This window comes from Gopherus flavomarginatus, chromosome 4 (assembly GCF_025201925.1).
Source record: "Gopherus flavomarginatus isolate rGopFla2 chromosome 4, rGopFla2.mat.asm, whole genome shotgun sequence".
In the NCBI taxonomy this organism is placed as follows: domain Eukaryota; kingdom Metazoa; phylum Chordata; order Testudines; family Testudinidae; genus Gopherus; species Gopherus flavomarginatus.
This window is the reverse complement of record NC_066620.1, coordinates 112,356,398-112,375,157: the sequence shown is the minus strand read 5'-3', so window position 1 is coordinate 112,375,157 and position 18,760 is coordinate 112,356,398. Positions and strand designations below refer to the sequence as shown.

Sequence of the window (18,760 nt, the reverse complement as noted above, 5' to 3'; positions counted from 1 at the left end):
TGCTCACGCCTATTTGTGAGTCCTAGGCCACCCAGTATGTCAGCTGGGTAGGCCTCTCCTGCAGTTCTTCTGTTGTCTGGCAGTGGTCCACCATGAGGGAGAGAGAAGCTGGAGCAGATCCTGCCCTTTGATAAGATTTGTGTGTTCTCTATCATGTGACTAACTCACATGCTGTAACGCTCCAGTCAGGCACTTACCAAAATCCAAACGGGGAAAACTACACTGACATACTCAAAATGTAGGTCACATTTCTCAATGATGGTTATGCTGTCAAATGGAGGTCACATGTTATTACAGACATGTACAGACAGATACCAAACCATCACAACTCTCCCTGCTATCATTGTTTTACGTGCAGCGAGGAATCCAGATATTCTCTTGTTGCCTTCTCACAGCTGAGAGAAGGAGCTCCACCCTGTAGGACCCACCAAATCTGACCAGGATCTGAAGGTTGGATTGATGGTTCCTCAAACCTCTTCCAGTGGTCTGAACCTATCCTTGTGGTCTAGCCATGCCAATGGGATTTTCTTCCAGTAAGAAAATTAGGGCAGAGGCTGGGTTTCATGGCCCTTGGGTTTAGAAGAACTTGTATCCAAAGAAGAACTTTTATTAAAAAGTTTCATAGGATGCTAGTGTTACTGTGTATGCACTGAAGTCTGGTCCTAATGGCCCAAAACATCACAATAGCATTAGCATCCTATGGCACATTTACTAATTTTTTTCCCCTTGGATACACAGTTCTCTGCAATAGGGTGTCCTAAATCCTTCTAAGCCCCAAGGGCCATGACACCCTGGAGGTAATCATCACTGGCTGGATAAATGTGTTAATTTTTTTAAATGCTTTTTTCCCCACACTGCACCTTAAAGGAAATAGATGCACAAAAGTATGTTTAAGCAATTCACAATGTGATATGACATTGCAAGGTTTGGCTGTGTATGGCGAGCCACCATGTCACACCCCAGAGAAGTAATACTCTCTTGCTGTTTGGCTCTGGTAAGACCACTCCTAAAATACCTTGTATAGATCTGAGCATTTAAATGCCAGAAAGTTGTCAAAAATGTGGAGGTAATGATGAGAAAACAATAAGCTTCTGTGTTGCATGGCATATGGTAATTCAATATATTGAATTTTTTGGTCCACATCAAAACATCAGCACACGATGACCTTGCAATAAAACACATCCTGACACAATGACTTACATCATGAAGTTTTTTTGGCTCTATAAGTGATCTGAGGTCCTGTGACCATCTCATAGACAGCGACTGTGTGACAGCTCTGTCAAAATCAATATGGTCCCAGAAAATCCAAGATGAGTATCAAGCTTGACCTCTCTCCCACCAGCACAATGCATCTGGTCTATTATGGGTAAGCAGGTGGCAATTGTTAGCACTGGCCCATTTTATCCTCAGCATTCTATGAATTAGTTCATGTTTGTGAAGTCCTTGGAAGTTACAAAGCACTGTAAAAGAGCTAAATATCATCTCTTTCTCATCACAGGGAATCATTGAAAGACCATGTGTGGAAGGACTCCTCCAGGCTATCCTGTTTACTGAAATTCAAGAAGAATCTCTTAATTACGTGACATGTTCTCTTGGTGAGCTGGCAAAGCATGGTAAGGGAGCAATCACACAGCAAGCAGCCTAATTTCACAGCATGCACACATCTCTCATTATTGCTAAAAAGAGATGAGCGCATGCACACACACAGAGAGCCCATTTTTGCTCACAATAAAGTCAATGGAAGTTTTGCTATTAACTTCAGTGAGTGTAGACTGGTGGGAGAAATAGGCCCTACTGTTTGAATTCTTGTCTATTGAACTGTTTCAGCTTTTAAAAACTGCTCTGATCACAATTCACTTTGTCTAATATTGCTAGTGTAGCTGGCTTATGTGTTTTTAAGTGTAATGATACTGTGATTCCACTGGTTTGTGACCCTGATGTATTTTTCCATTAATTTCAGATAATTAATTTTATAGCAGCAAAGACCCACTTAGCAAGAGGAAAAAGCTAAAAAGCAAAGTGACTTTGTGTTTGCTTTTTTAATGTTTGCATGTGGATTTTGTGTATGTTAGAAGTTCCAGATGGACAGTCCTGGAGTTGAAAACTCTCCCTTTACCCTCAGGAGGGCAGCGGTGGGTGCGAGAGGAGCAGAACATGCTTTCCCGCCCTGCCCCTCAGTAGGCCACAACCATGACCCGGAATGAGCACATTTGGGTTGGGAGGGTGTAATAACCTTAGTCCCAGATTTGGACCTTAGCGTCCAAAATATGGGGGTTAGCATGAAAACCTCCAAGCTTAGTTACCAGCTTGGACCTGGTACCTGCTGCCACCACCCAAAAAATTAGAGTGTTTTGGGGCACTCTGGTCCCCCTGAAAAACCTTCCCTGGGGACCCCAAGACCCAAATCCCTTGAGTCTTACAACAAAGGGAAATAATCCTTTTTCCCTTCCCCCCTCCAGGTGCTCCTGGAGAGATACACAGACACAAGCTCTGTGAATCCAAACAGAGTGAATTTTCCTCTCTGTTCCCAATCCTGGAAACAAAAAGTACTTTTCTCTTCACCCAGAGGGAATGCAAAATCAGGCTAGCCACTTCAACACACACAGATCTCCCCTGATTTCTTCCTCCCACCAATTCCCTGGTGAGTACAGACTTAATTTCCCTGCAGTAAAGAAAAACTCCAACAGGTCTTAAAAGAAAGCTTTATATAAAAAGAAAGAAAAATAAGTACAAATGTTCTTTCTGTATTTAGATGATACAACACAGGGTCAATTGCTTAAAAGAATATTGAATAAACAAGCCTTATTTAAAAAGAATACAAATTAAAGCACTCCAGCACTTATATTCATGCAAATACCAAAGAAAAGAAACCATATAACTTACTATTTGATCTTTTTGTCCTTACACTTGGAAACAGAAGACTAGAAAATAGAACTACTTCTCCAAAGCTCAGAGAAAGCAGGCAGGCAGCCAAAAGAAAAAAAGACAAAGACACAGACACTCAATTCCCTCCACCCAAAGTTGAAAAAATCCAGTTTCCTGATTGGTCCTCTGGTCAGGTGCTTCAGGTGAAAGAGACATTAACCCTTAGCTATCTGTTTATGACACGCCCCGAAGAGCTGAGAGGCGGTGGGGTGCTTCGTGCCGCCGCCCAAGCTTTCTGAAGGCTGTCATCTGCTTCCTGCTCAGTCTGGAACTGTTCCCTTGAGGCTGGGGTCACCAGTTCTTCCTCAGACTGTGGACTTGGGCTTGGTCCCTCTGGAAGCGATGTAGGTGATGGGGTTGTTTTTGTTGCTGGTGAACCGCTCTCTGCTGGTGCACCTGAGGGTATTTCAGGCTCTGGCTGAGCCTTTTGGGTATGGCTGTCTGTTGCTTTTGCCAGTTGTGGCTCGCTGGCGCCCACTGGCGTTGAGTTTGAAGAGGGGGTTTCACTTGCTGGTGCTGGTTGCTGTTCCAGTTCCGGGCCTGGGACTGGAGATGCTGTGGCTGTTTCAGTGGTAGGCATGGAATCCGGGTCCACTACCTCTGTCTGGGTCTCTGGTAACACAGACGGGGCCTCTGTGGACGGTTCAGGAACAGGAATGGGTCTGGAAGCTTGCCTGGTTTGGCTACGTGTAACCATTCCCACTCTCTTGGCCCGCCTCACCTGGTTGGCCAAGTCTTCCCCCAGTAGCATGGGGATAGGATAATTGTCATAGACTGCAAAAGTCCACATTCCTGACCAGCCTTTGTACTGGACAGGCAGTTGAGCTGTAGGCAAGTCTACAGCTTGTGACATGAAGGGGTAAATTGTAACTTTGGCCTTTGGGTTGATGAATTTGGGGTCAACGAAGGATTGGTGGATAGCTGACACTTGTGCCCCCGTGTCTCTCCACGCAGTAACCTTTTTTTCGCCCACTCTCAAATTTTCCCTTCGCTCCAAGGGTATTTGAGAGGCATCCGGGCCTGGGGATCTTGGGTGTGATGGTGGTGTAATGAATTGCACTCGCATGGTGTTCTTGGGACACTTGGCCTTGATATGTCCCAGTTCATTACACTTAAAGCATTTTTCATCTGATGGGTCACTGGGCCGAGGTGAGTTACTGGAGACTGGTGAGGTTGAAGGGTAGGGTATCTGTGGCTTTACTTGGGTGGTATGTGGGGTCTTTGGCTGTCCTCGGTTGTAGGGTTTATGGTTTGTGTGCCCCCTGGGGTAATCGTTCCCCTTGACAGTAGCTTTCTTGCTTTTTGCCAGTTCCATCCATTTGGCTTTAATCTCCCCCGCCTCAGCGATATTTTTGGGGTTTCCATCTTGTATGTACCGTGTGATGTCTTCAGGAACACCATCCAAGAACTGCTCCATTTGTATGAGGAGGTTCAGTTTTTCCAAGGTTTGAATGTTGTTTCCTGTTAGCCAGGCCTCATAGTTTTTTGCAATGTAGTAGGCGTGTTTGGGAAATGACACCTCTGGTTTCCACTTTTGGGTTCTGAAGCGCCGACGGGCATGATCTGGGGTTATCCCCATCCTGTATCTGGCCTTGGTTAGAAAAAGTTTATAGTCATTCATTTGGTGCTTAGGCATTTCAGCTGCCACCTCTGCTAAAGGTCCACTGAGCTGTGACCTCAATTCTACCATGTACTGGTCTTCGGGAATGCTGTACCCAAGACAGGCTCTTTCAAAATTTTCCAAGAAGGCCTCGGTGTCATCACCTGCCTTGTAGGTGGGAAATTTTCTGTGCTGTGGAGCAATATTTGGCGCCGGGTTGTTAGGGTTGGCTGGCACATGCAGCCCAGCTTTTACCAACTCCAGTTTATGTTTTCTTTGTTTTTTTTTTTTTGTTTTTTTTTTTTGTTTTTTTTTTTTGTTGTTGTTTTTCCATTTTTTTTTGGTGTTTTTTTATTTTTTTTTGGTGTTTTTTCATTTTTCGGTGGTGGGCCAACTCTTCTTTTGCTTGTTTCCTTTGGTAGGCTATTTTTTTTTTCTAGTTTTTTTTTGTGTGCTGCCTCTTGGGCTGCCTGTTCTCTTTGGAAGGCTGCCAGTTTTATGCTTTCTTCCTTTTTTTTAATTTTTTTTGTTGCCTGTGTTTAGCTTTTTTGATTTGTTCTTTGGCGTCAATTTTTGCCTTAGAAGTCATGGTTCCTGTTTTTTTGTGTTGGGGTGCCCTCCGGTGTTTATCTTCTGAACTGCAGGTTCTGTTGCCTCCTGAAGTCTGCCTAGCAACAGTGCTTTTTTCCTTTTTTTTTTTTAGCTAATGTTTAATGAAAGGAAACCAGAAAAACCACTTTATTTGCATGCATATAAGTGCTGTTACTTGCCTCCTAATGGGAGGGCTATTGCATGACAAAAGACGCTCAACAGCCTCTTAATGGCTTCTTGCTTAACATGCAAGCCACAAACTGCCAGAGAGAGCAGAAAAAAAAAATTCTTTCTGGTTCCCTTTTAAAACCAACTGTTTCTTTTTGCTAAAAAGCCCTTAGCAGAGAAAAGAAAAATATAATATTCCTACTGGCTTCTGGATTCTGTCTATATCCCACCGCTGCCACCATGTAATAACCTTAGTCCCAGATTTGGACCTTAGCGTCCAAAATATGGGGGTTAGCATGAAAACCTCCAAGCTTAGTTACCAGCTTGGACCTGGTACCTGCTGCCACCACCCAAAAAATTAGAGTGTTTTGGGGCACTCTGGTCCCCCTGAAAAACCTTCCCTGGGGACCCCAAGACCCAAATCCCTTGAGTCTCACAACAAAGGGAAATAATCCTTTTTCCCTTCCCCCCTCCAGGTGCTCCTGGAGAGATACACAGACACAAGCTCTGTGAATCCAAACAGAGTGAATTTTCCTCTCTGTTCCCAATCCTGGAAACAAAAAGTACTTTTCTCTTCACCCAGAGGGAATGCAAAATCAGGCTAGCCACTTCAACACACACAGATCTCCCCTGATTTCTTCCTCCCACCAATTCACTGGTGAGTACAGACTTAATTTCCCTGCAGTAAAGAAAAACTCCAACAGGTCTTAAAAGAAAGCTTTATATAAAAAGAAAGAAAAATAAGTACAAATGTTCTTTCTGTATTTAGATGATACAACACAGGGTCAATTGCTTAAAAGAATATTGAATAAACAGCCTTATTTAAAAAGAATACAAATTAAAGCACTCCAGCACTTATATTCATGCAAATACCAAAGAAAAGAAACCATATAACTTACTATTTGATCTTTTTGTCCTTACACTTGGAAACAGAAGACTAGAAAATAGAACTACTTCTCCAAAGCTCAGAGAAAGCAGGCAGGCAGCCAAAAGAAAAAAGACAAAGACACAGACACTCAATTCCCTCCACCCAAAGTTGAAAAAATCCAGTTTCCTGATTGGTCCTCTGGTCAGGTGCTTCAGGTGAAAGAGACATTAACCCTTAGCTATCTGTTTATGACAGAGGGTATTTCAGTCTCATGACCATTCAGCGTTTCTGCCTCCCTGCTGTGACTACCAGCAAGGGTGCTGATTGGTATTAGTTAGTTTTGTGAGGGGGACACTTATCCAGTGGGCAGGTTGAGACCACCATGACAAATGGCTTTGTTTCACATAAAGCGGCATGTGTTCTGAACAGATGAATCACGTTATAAATATTATCAGCCTTTCTATAGGCCAAATTTTCACTGAATTCACAGCCTGAAGCTGTGGGTTCTAGGTACTAGGTCCCAGAAGTTGCTTTTCAAAAGTACTGCATTCATTCTGGTCCTCCAGCTGTGCAAAGGGCATTGGGCTGTCCTGTTTAGACAGTCTGGCTTTTGGCCTTCTGGTTGATGCATTTCTAAAGCCCTTGTTCTGTTTTTTTTTTTTTTTTTTTTTTTTTTTTTTTTACAGCTTATTCACATGTCTTTATGTAACCTTTTTGTTCCTTCCTGTCTCCCAGAAGGTGCTACATTACACTTGCTAGAATGGATGATTGATCCCCTGATAAAGTGCCTAGTGAGATTGGCTGGGCAACGGGAACATACAGAGCCATCATTTCAAGCTGCCTCCATTGTCCGACACATGATATGTCATGGTAAATGTTATGCATAGAGTTTAATTACATTTCTGACACATTTATATTGTGTAAAGTAAAATGTCAACTGTGTCTTTTCAAGAAGGGTTTGGCCTTCAGTCACTAAATAATCATTAACATTTTCATAGCACACTTCAGCTGATGTCAAAATGCTTCACAAATACTGTTGATCCTCAAAATACCTTGGTGAGCTAGGTAAGTATTACTGCCCCCATTTTATAGAAGGGGAAACTTGGGCTCTGAAAGATTGATTTAGCTGTGGTCAAATAGTAAATCCATGGCAGAGGCAGTAATAGAACTCAGGGGACTGATTCCTAGGCTTTACTCCATGGAGCCATACCAATTTACACCAGCAGAGGCTCTGGGGCTTAGTCTCCTGCTCTAACCACAACAACCAGCTGCTAGTTGGTCTTGCACATTCTGCAGTGGTTATTCTGTGTGTCACTGTGAGAAACATGATCAAGGACCTTGAAGCAAGATGGGCAAGAGGATGGGATGATGTATGGAATTTCTCACCTTTGGGAAGAGGGGGAGGGGAAGGAAATAATTTGATGATATTTCCTGTCTGGAATATGTTCAAGTCTTCTTTCTCCCTGCCCACCTACAAAGTACTCTAGTCTAGTCCATATAATATGGTTGAGAGTAAGTAGCAGAGGAGTTACGTTACAAAGAAGTTACGTCAGAAATTATTTGGCTCAAGAAGTTTAACTTAACTCCATCCACTGACCAACAGAGCCTTCTTGAGCCAACAACATTACCTTAGTTTTGGAATAATTTAACTGGAACACTCAGGAAAGCAGACCTCTGAGAATTTATCCAGTAATCTCTGAATTACGATGAGGGATAATCAAAAGGGCATTGCATTAGCTGCGGAGAATAGATACCTGTGTGCCCAATGTAGTTGCTCCATACAATGTAGATCTTTTCAACTTGCAAAATAGGATTTTTTATATTATATATAATGTGAAATAAACAGAAATGGAGCAAGAATATTCAATCTTATTTGACACCTCTCTCCAATGAAAGGAGTAGTTAAATTCCAAATTCTCTCCCACTCTGACCTGACAGATATTAGAGTCTGGAATGAAAGGTTCTAGCAAGGGAAAAAATTCAAACCTACTTCAATCCCCACATCAAACATCTTACGCTAGAAGAATCTTATCCAGAGAAACAAATGCTGCCTTCAAGCACTAACCATGCACAGAGCTTTTGAAATATTTACAGACTAGGTGAGAGGGTGTGAAAGGCTGATCAACAGTTTGTAAAGTCCATAAATAGCATGTACACTCTACAAATACTGTACATCAGGCTCCCAGTGCAGCAGCCTGGTCAGCAGAAACCTTGCATACAATTTAACTGCAATATCATTGACACTAATGGATTTATAACATGTGGAGGCTCTTTTACTGTCCATTAAAATTGGAACTTTGCATGTAATTGGGTAGGGGAGAGGAAATAGCATTAAATTCCTCATTTGATTAAAAATGTTGCCTTATGAAACCTGTAAGAAATAAATGCTCACTTTAAATTGTTTCTACCTCTCTCACCCTACCCCTATTTATGTAGATAAAGTGATTTCTCTGCTGAAATGCCACATGGAGGAAGTTCAGTGCTACCTCATGAATTTTCTAAACCACCAAGAGATTCGCTTTCAGCAGCTGGGTATTTCTACGCTGGGCAAATTACTGGAAGGTATGTCCCTTGATTCATCAGTTCTCACTACCAATACCTAGACTGCAAGGCACAGCTCAATCCTAACTGCTCATATCCAGGCTTTGAAGGATTAGATTTTTATCAGTACATGTCGATTTTGCTGTGCACACATAAACCAATGAAAAAAATTAGAAATGATAATCAAAATTTACAGATAAGCAAAGAAAAAATGCTGTTTGAGAAATTATTGGAGTTTGATTTAAGGAAATTTACTTTGTATATTTTAACATGTGATATTGCCAATTTGTGTTTTAATGGTTATAAAGTTTTAACGTTTTGAATCTCAGTGGTGACTGTTATTAAATAATAACTGTCTAACCCTCCCCTCATCATTTCCTGCAACGGTGAAAATTTCAAATCAATAAAAATAAAAGGTTTAAACCCCAGAATTTTGCACAACTCAAACTATAAATCAATAATATAAAAAAGTTAAAAATAAACATTGATATTATCTGTCAAGATTACCAAAAAATAAAAATTGAATTCTGCCAAGTCCACTGACATCAATGCAATACATTCACTGCCTAGTAAAAAAAAACGCTTCACATACAGTAAATGTACCTGACAGTGCTACTGCCTACTGGGGATTAGCTCTATTCACCAAATCAAAGAGAGAGAGAGGAGAGAGAGAGAGAGAGAGAGAGGGGACTCAGGGGTAGCAATTACCTTGGCTCTTTTAAGACACACTTACCAGAATGATTTTTCTAAAATAAAGGCAAACTGGTGCCGTTTTACTTTCTGAAAATGGAACAGGCTTTATTGGGAAAGTATAGCCTGTCACTGGGAAATAGGAGCTCTGTGCATGGCTATTTGTCCAAATGGAACTAGACTAGCTCTTTGTCTTAGAAAAATGTCAAAATGTACAAAGAACACACCCAATAACCTCCTGGTTAGTGCTTGTTCATTAAATTTTCACTCATTAACAGTAAATTATTATCCTTTAGCACAAGAGATGAGAGAATGAATAATGGTCTGTCTTTACCACCATTTTGCTTCTTTATTTATGGACATTTTTCCAGGCTGATGGGCCTAAAATATAACTTGGCTTAGAAACAAGCCTTTCTCCACGTCTACCCAATTATGCAAAGCGAGGATTGCAATATGCAGAGAATTCAAACTACTTGGCATGTAGACTGCTGAAAGGTACCACTGTTCTGTTCTCAAATGTCTGACCAGGAATGCCTACCAAACCAAATTAAAAATAGCAAGCCTCATATTTTAGGGCTACTAGTTTTGATTGAGCCTCTTAACACTTTTCATAGTATTTTGAGGGGATGAGGAAGTAGGAAGAAGGTGAAAGAATTGCTGTCAAAATAGTAAAAAACAAAAGAAAATAGGAACTGTCAGCCAGTTCAGTGGCCTAGTTGTTTCCTCCTTCGTTGTTTTTGGGAGACCGTATTCAACACTGGACTCAGCAGTGCTCATCTGAGCACTGAGCATCTGGATCAGCAGAAAGTAGCACACAAACCTTCCCACAAAGGTGAGGAGCTAACGATAGTGTCATCATTCTCCCTTGTGTGGTAAGGAAATATTGTTTACATAGTATAGATTTTACAGGAAACTATAGCACATTTGTATCATGAATAATGAGTCAACTGTGTACCTTTCTATCTAGCGTGCAAACAAAAAATCTGATTTCTAAAGAAATTTAAAAGGAAGAATGTGTGTGTGGATAGAGCACTTCAGTTATGTGGCCTGGTTTTCCTCTGTTCTCAGATCCAGAATTTTCATCTGCATTCAACCAGAGTCAATTAATGGAACATCTTGAGCAAATCCGTCAACAGACAGAAGAAACTCAGGAGCTCCTTAAGATGGCTACCAGCCACAAAGGCAGTTAACATTTTATTTACTCACCTCATGAAATGCTATTCCAGCCTGCAGCCTGATCCCTCAGAAAGAGTAACTTTTTTTTTTTTTTTTTTTATTACTACTTCTCATAGCCAATATTTTCCTACCACTTGCAGTTCCACCCAACACATAATGACCCGGTGGAATCAGGTACTTTATACGGCCTTGATGTTTTGATAATGGAGTACGGTCTAGAAAAAAGTTTGAAAAAACATGTCAACTTACTCTATTTAAAATGTTTAATGGCTACATCTATATTTCTGCCATGTACATGGCTGATAAAATACCCAATATTGGCTAAACTTTGCATGCATCTTTTTGAACATACAGTAAGTACTGTGTGTGTGTGTGAGGTTTTTTTTATGTAAAAACCAAGTTTTATTAAATACACATTCCTCCTAACACATTTGTATATGCAAACTATGCTATGCTCTTTGATATTAACAATATTCTATTACTATTCAGTGTGTGTATTCATTATTTCATAGTCCTCATATCACTAAAGTGCCTGGAGCTACCTAACTAAAGAGAAAGAGAACTGAATTAGAATATGAAAGATGTAAAGGGCCACACGTTCACTGGTGAAGAACAGTGTACTCAGAGAAAGAAAATGATAGTAATTAGTAATAAATAGAGTAATGAACTTACTGGGGTTGGGTGTCATCCAAACTACCACACTTTCATACTACAATGTCAGGATAAGGAGCCTTAGGGTAAATAACAATCATGCCCATTGTATGGATTATGTTTGAAATACAGCAACAAGATTTTTCAGTCAAGCTCGGTAGCAGCAAAAGTGACAAGTGTGGAATGCTGAAAGTGAAAAATCTATGTCAGTGGACAAAAGAGGAATGGTAAGATTCAAGGCATTATCCGGTGATAAAGTGTACTGCATTTAAAAAAAATGAGCAACAAACAAATAAAAAGAATAAACATGCTCAGGGGTTTGAGCATTGGCCTACTAAACCCAGGGTTGAGAGTTCAATCCTTGAGGGGGCCATTAAGGGAACTGGGGTAAAAATCTGGGGATTGGTCCTGCTTGGAGCAGGGGGTTGGACTAGATGACCTCCTGAGGTCCCTTCCAACCCTAATAGTCTATGATTCTATGATTCTATGATTTTCCATTTGCTCTGAAATGAACCCCCCCCAATACCCTCCTTTTCTTGCCCCAAAATCAATATTCAAGTTCACACAGAGTGTCACAATCTGATAAGGCAAAGAAAGATCCCTCCATTACTAGAAACAGCAGCAATTTACAGCACTCAAAAAAAGATTTTTCTGTGTGTCTTCATGTGTACCTTTTATCATACCATGGACATGAATGCAGCTAACAAAATCAAGTCTGCAATATTGTTTTACCACATTTTTCTAATTTATTCAATTAGATGATTTATTTTTGTACCGAACAATTCATAAATACATTATCTAGGAGAACAACAGGTTTTCGTCTTGTCCATGAAAAAATAGCGCTTCAAATTTTCACATTTTAAAACCTGTTCTGCTTTGTGTTTTTAAAGAAAATGCAAGAAGATCGTAGTGACATTTGAATTTACAGAACGTCCATGTAGAAGTTACATTTACAAGAACCTGATACAGAAGCCTATATTTTGCCCCCATAATTAGAGTTCTCTGCAATAATATTTAAACCAACAGGTTTAAATGAAACTTCCCATTAGCCCTACTTGTAGAGCAATGAGATGTTTATTTTTCAAGTATTAGATCCGTAAAACATAGAAGATTAGTCGCCAATTTTAAAACCAACCACCCATCTTCAAAAACAAAAACAAAAATCAGGCCCTTTATCCCAATCAGCTCATTACGGTCAGATTCCAGTGCCTTTTGTCTTGAAGAATGCAGAAAATATTGATTTGCGAAAAGGAGCTTGTTGGAAAAAAAGCTATTTTAAGTAATGCACGTGAAGCATGATTTTCTAATGGTGAAAACTATTAGATAGAAAGATAATCCATGTCTAGTCTCCATCTCTTCTTCTGCTGGTTTTACTAAAATCCTTTCAAAAAAGATATCCACATTCTTTTTTTTTTTTTTTTAGAAAACTGGAGAAAGTAAAACAGTCCTTCATAGCATGGAAGGAACTCCATAGGCAGCAGAGATGCTTACTTCATCTTTGGCTCTTCAGAAGAAATGGTCAGATAACTTCTACAATGAAAGGCAATAAAAAGGACAGATTAACAGATGGGAATAATTTTTATCTAAAAAGCTGATTTAAACAGCACTTTCATTGGCTGATTCTTTTGCTTAAATTTTCTAGACATGGAAGGAGGAAATAATGCAGGCAGCTGATTTAGCTTGGGTATGAACTGAATAGTAAATATCACAATATATATAAAATTCTAGTCTGCTTCTTTACAGAGATCTACGGCAACGGCTGCTGCAGCCAAACCTTCAGTATCAATATCAGAAATAGAGCCTCCTGGTCATCGCATTATTAGGGAGGGATTCAGTATTCTTATGTATAAAGCAGCAACCATTTCCCCATTCCACAGAGAACACCCCACGAGAGGGGTACAACTTTCCACTTGGATAGTTGGAACATATTGCTGGATCAGAATGCTAAGCCAATGGCAACTAATTATGTCACAGCAAGGTTCTCCGGTTCATACTGCTGCTGAAGCACATTGTGCAAACATTTATAAAACATCCTCATGAGCAGAACTGGGTGAAATTTTTCATTTGAAACCTTTTACAGCAAAAAATGCAGATTTTAGCCTTCAGCAACACAAACATTTTTGTGAATTTGTGTCAGTTTTGCTGAATTGTTTCAGTTAGAAAGAGCAAAAATCTGAACAAATTGAAATGTTTTGATTTGTTTTGGTCAAAACAACTTTTTGTTTATAAAAGTAAAGTAAATTTAGAAAGATACAATAAAAAACATTTTAAAATGATCAGTATCAAAATGTAACATTTCGATTTGTTGAAACAAAAAAATTCAATTTTGTTAAAACATTTTGTTCAACCTGCGTGACAAACTGAGAATACGTCATAATATTTTGTATGAATATAGTGTGCCTCAGTTTCCTTTGTGTGGTGCATGGTTAACTAAGTGGGGAGGGGGAAAGATTGTTTACTCTTTGCAGAGACCCAGAGATCCAGATGTGACTGACCTAGCTGCCTCAGGTCTGGGCCCCCATGCCCATGGAGAATCCAAGAAGACAACGAGCACTCCAATTGCCCAGACGTTTGGCACCTAGCAACTAACATCTCTGCAGGAAGCCATCTGGGTGTGACCAGCTGAAGAACAAAGGGCTGGGGGGGGGCAGGTAACAATATTTGCCCAGGAACAAGGACAAAGGAGTGGGGTTAAGTGTGGGCTGCTGGAAACAGGAGAAGCTTCTGGACTGGGACCAGAAAGGGTCAGAGGGGTCTAGACTGACCCAGATGGACTATGCTGTAACTTTCTGTTCTCTATGTTAACTGAAGACTTCCTATGCCATGTTCCAGACCTCTAATAAAACCTTCTGCTTTTACAGTGCTGGCTAAGAGTCACTCCCATTTAAGGAAGTTGGGGGTGCATTGCTCTTTTTGGGTGTACAAGTCTCTCTCTCAGGTGTCCAACTCAGGTGGACTTGCTGGAGGGAGCTCACAGTGTGAAGCAGGGTGTGGAAAGCTCTGAGGCTCAGTCCCAGGAGGCAGTGAAGCCAAGTGGCTTACCATAGTGAGTGTGTGACCCTAAGGGGGCTGCCACAATGAAGGGGTCCTCCCAGGGACAGTTCCTGAGCTGTTCAAGAGCAATGGACCTGTGGATCCGGGACAACCTGAAATGATTTTTTTTTTCAGAATTGCAAGTGAACTGAAACATCTGTTATTCACACCCCTATACGCATGAAGCAAATATTTACTAGGAACCCCTTATTTCTCCTGACATTAGGTTAACAGTCATGATTCACATAGCACTATGCACGTATACATGGCTTTGCAAACACAGACAGACATGCTCTCTGCCCCAAATATTTTACAACCTAAACTGCTTAAATTAACCATCTGGTTATGTACATCAATTAGGGACTCCGTGGTCTCTCTCGTTTACAAAATGTTACAAATTCTAATGGTCCAAAGCAAACCTACCTGCTGTTTGAGGTGTTTGAACACTATCTACCTGAGGCAATGGCCCCAGAGTCCCCTTATCTTCAAAGGCTAAAATTGGATTCAAAGGAATTTCAGGGCTATTGCTTCCATCATTGTTCAAGGCATCCAATGTGGATGGTTTAGATCCAATGGGTAAGTTTATGATCTCTTCAAAGTTGTCATTCTGCATAGACACTCCATTTTCATTTGGTTCTTTCCCAGGATTGAGATTACTGGAAGAAAAAATATAAATAAAAATCTTACTAATAATGTATGTTATGAGCGTACTGGGATACAGCTGGCCAAGAGCTGAAACTAAACAATCCACACACATTAGTGATCATTTGTTTTCATATACTGTAGTACTATTCAGTATGTACAGTATTTGGGGGTAGCAGTGAACAAATGAGCTCAGCATTTGCTTTCACCCTTATTAGAAAGTCACATTTCTTTTCTCCCTAAGAAATAAGAATTTTTAGGGTCAGACCCAAATTTAGAAAATGACTCTCCACTAGCATATCCGCCACTTGAAGATGGATGACACTTACATGTACGTGTTCCTGTTGATCTATCAGAACCAAAATAATCACTTTGAAAGAAATGCATTAAGTAAAAGCAACATTATAAGTAAAAGAGAAGTCTGCATTCATCTACAGTGATTTATTGTATACTATACTGAACATTAATTGCAGAGCTAGACATCAAGTTACATAAGCCATATCTAGAGATAATCTGCACTCTAATTTTGTTCAGTAAGTGTCCTATTTCAGAATAGGACTGGTGTCCATTAAGCCTGGTGACATTATACCCTTGTATTACTCATTACACAGAATGCCATAATCTGCTGCACCATAGTATCAATGGACATATATCATGGCTATGGCAAATGACCCACACAAAAAAGAAACTGAAGAGAAAAATTGGTAGTACAACCTATTCATTTACCAACCTTTAGTACTTCTGAGGTATTTATGTGTTACCTTTCTCTGCTCTTTACTTCTCAGCTATCTTGAGACTGGCATTCTCTAAGACTGCAAATGCCTTTTCTCTTCATAATATCAAGTACTTTCCTTTATAAGACGTGCAGAATCTGAGTATATCTTGCCTTTCCCTAATTTTGCAGGCTCAGCTCTTCTCCTGCTGCAACCTTCTCTTTCTGACCTGACATCTGCTCCCAGTCCATCCAGATGTGAAACTCATTTATTGTGTCTGCTGCTTTGACCATCCAGCCCTCCTTTAGATTCATCATCTTCTGCAAGCGCCTACTCCTTACCTTCCAGGCCCTGCCCATCTTTGCCCTATCCAACCCCTCTGCCCTTGTCCTTGTTCACTCTGCCCAAGCCAATACTAACATCCTCAGTGTCTCTCTCTCTCAGATCTGGGCCTACTTTCTTGCTTCCCCATATGTCTGGAACCCCTTTCTTGACTGTGCCTGTCCTCTCCTCCTCCAAGTCCCCCAGTAAAATATGCCTCTTCTTTGAGGCTAATAAACTCTAATATTTCCCTCTAAGTAAATGTATTAAAAATACCAAAAAGCCCTGATGAACCTTGATGACGCATTAATCATTCTCCTAAGCCTTCATGTTATCTTGTTTCTGTAACTTCTCTCCTGCTTAACACATCTCATTGTCTGTCACCATCACGCATTATGTTTTGTTTTAACATCTGAGTCTACCGCTCTCATTTGCACTGAGTGGTCCCTCACTCCAGGTAGAAGGATTATGGTGTTATTCATTGTGAAAATGGCAGCACTGGGGCTTAAATTTTCAGCTACTTGGGGCACAGGAATTGATCTTTATTTGTCCATAAAGCATCATGTAAACTTACAGTGATAGTATAGATTAATAATAAAACCCTTAATAATTTAGGTCCTGGCATCCTAAGGCACCTCCTCTCTATTTGGACCATACCACAGCTGTTGAGATCAACTGGAATGCCCAGATTCGTATGTTAGGGTCTGACATCTCTGGAATTTCTTTTACTCCATCCAGGTCTAACAGGGCTTATCAATTGTCTCAGGCCATTTCTGAGCAGGTGGTTCAGTATTACAGCACATTTTCTGTTGACTATAGGTTTGAGAGTCTTTTTAATAACTTCCAGTTGGCACATGGTTTATTTTTTATTTACTGGCTTTTCTGTGGTATTCAGCACCTCCCAAACATTGATGCATTTATCACCACATCCCCCCGAAAAAGTAAAGTATCATCATCATCGCCATCCTATACATGAGAAACTGAGGTAGAGAGATGACATGATTTAACTAGGATTACACAGGAAGTCTGGACATCGGTGATTTGAGCCCAGATCTCAGGTGCCAGGCCAGTGCCTCAGCCACAAACCAGCCATACTCTCAGAAGACCACCCCCTTCCTCACTTTGTTGGCATGGCAGGTGGGATTTTTAAATGAGAGGGAGTGCAGCTTAGTGGATAGAACATTGGACTAGGACACAGCAAACCTGGGTTCTATTCCTGATTCTGACAGTGGCTGGCTGGAAGACTTTGGGCAAGTCAATTCCATTTTCCATGCCTCAGTTTCCTCATGTGTAAAATCAGGATAATGATACGGACCTTGTTTGCAAAGTATTATAAAAGAGTTAGGTGTTGTTATTATTAAATATGCTTAATTGTTGTCTTAACTCTGCTCCCATTAACTGTGAATGACTTGAATGAGAGCAGAGTTAGGCTAATATGGAGAACACTTGAAAAATCTTTTTTTTTGTGTGGTAAATATGCATACAGAAATTGATAGGAACATAAAGCAAACAGATAAAAACTGTAGTGACACTGATAGTGTCATTGCAAAATAACATCTGGCCTCTGGAAATCCACATTAGGCCTCTAGTTTAAAAATCACTCAGGAGGTATTTAATTCTTCACATTTATTTTAAGTGAAAAGCAAAAAAATTAGTAGTGGCACAATTATGGAGGGAGCACTTCAGAAAGCAAAACTGCATTAGATCTGGACACTTCAGTACCAGGGAGATAAACTGGAGGAGGTTCAGAGAAGAGCAACAAAGCTGACTGGGTGATGGAAAGTCTGACTTCAGAAAGATTAAAAGAGCTACTGTAAAATATATATTGCTTGGCTAAGTGATTATGGTTGGACCTGATAGATATTTAAAAGGATATGAAAGGAGTAAACATGAATGAAGTGGAATTATTTAGGATTTAATTATTATTTTTTGGATCACTCATCTAGGATCAGTGCCTCAAAAAGTTTACTGGTCCTTAAAGCATTTGTAGTGATCTGTCAAAATATTTCTACACCTGGCTGCGCTAGGATCTTAGGAGATACTGGACCTTAAATAATGACTGTCTCCTGATTTATTAACATTATTTTGCCAGAGCCATCAGAAATAGAGATTAATGCTTTCTTGGCTGTTGGATTCCAGGTTTTTGGATAAAGCATTAGCTCTATCTCTACCATTTCCTGAGATAGCAGGCTCTCATACCAGGTCAGTAATGAAGAGGTGGAGATGCGGGGAAGGCAAGATAGTCATCAGAGTAAAGGGGTTTTAAAGGGTGATATATCACAGCATGCCAGACTGAGAAATGAATACTGTATACGCTCTGGAAACCCAGCAGCATTCTTTTTCAGCTCAGACAGTTCACAAGACTGTACCCTTTCTACTGTCACTGGTCCCTAGTAGTGCCTTTTTTGAGACTGTCTTGGACTTAACATGGTGAGAACAAATCACTGGCCTAGTGCAATGATCTGTGAGGGTGGTACACGAAGGGAGCAGGACCACTGATATGAAATTAAAAAAAAGACTGAACAGCATAATTCATTAGGCAGTAAAATATTCTCCCAAGGTAAGGGGCAGGTATGACATAATTTGGGTAAAAAACTAGAAAATGTATTATAGGCAACAATCTTTCCCTGGCGGGGAGCTGGATTAGATAACCCAATAGGAGTTATCTATGTTCAATTTCTATGATTTTATGATATCGCTTATGGATACTGTTCAGTGAATTAAGCAGGGGGGAAGAAGCAAGCTTTGGTGCCACAATTTGGAAACCCTGACGGTGGGGAATATATTTTGGAACTGTTTTGCATTTTGATGAGGAATCTGAAATCTTTTTTTGTTTGCCTT

At 40.3% G+C, this 18,760-nt stretch overlaps 3 protein-coding genes across 9 annotated transcripts in view; 2 read left to right on the top strand and 1 right to left on the bottom strand.

Moving 5' to 3' along the window:
- Positions 1-11,515, top strand: part of LOC127050075 (uncharacterized) — a 46,756-nt gene extending 35,241 nt beyond the window's left edge. The window contains 4 exon segments of the mRNA XM_050951609.1: positions 1,499-1,613; positions 6,888-7,022; positions 8,589-8,714; positions 10,452-11,515. Coding sequence (XP_050807566.1) covers positions 1,499-1,613; positions 6,888-7,022; positions 8,589-8,714; positions 10,452-10,573 — 498 coding nt within the window. The 3' untranslated portion in view covers positions 10,574-11,515.
- Positions 1-18,760, top strand: part of PDE7B (phosphodiesterase 7B) — a 708,282-nt gene that overhangs the window by 419,315 nt on the left and 270,207 nt on the right. The gene's annotated exons all lie outside the window — the stretch shown is intronic.
- MAP7 (microtubule associated protein 7) overlaps positions 11,948-18,760 on the bottom strand; it is a 197,130-nt gene continuing 190,317 nt past the window's right edge. For all 7 annotated transcript variants that reach the window (XM_050949576.1, XM_050949572.1, XM_050949573.1 and 4 more), the window contains 2 exons: positions 14,667-14,899; positions 11,948-12,740 (listed from right to left, as the gene is read on the bottom strand). In XM_050949576.1, the coding sequence (XP_050805533.1) occupies positions 12,730-12,740; positions 14,667-14,899 (244 nt within the window). In that variant the 3' untranslated portion in view covers positions 11,948-12,729. The remainder of the gene's footprint in view (positions 12,741-14,666; positions 14,900-18,760) is intronic.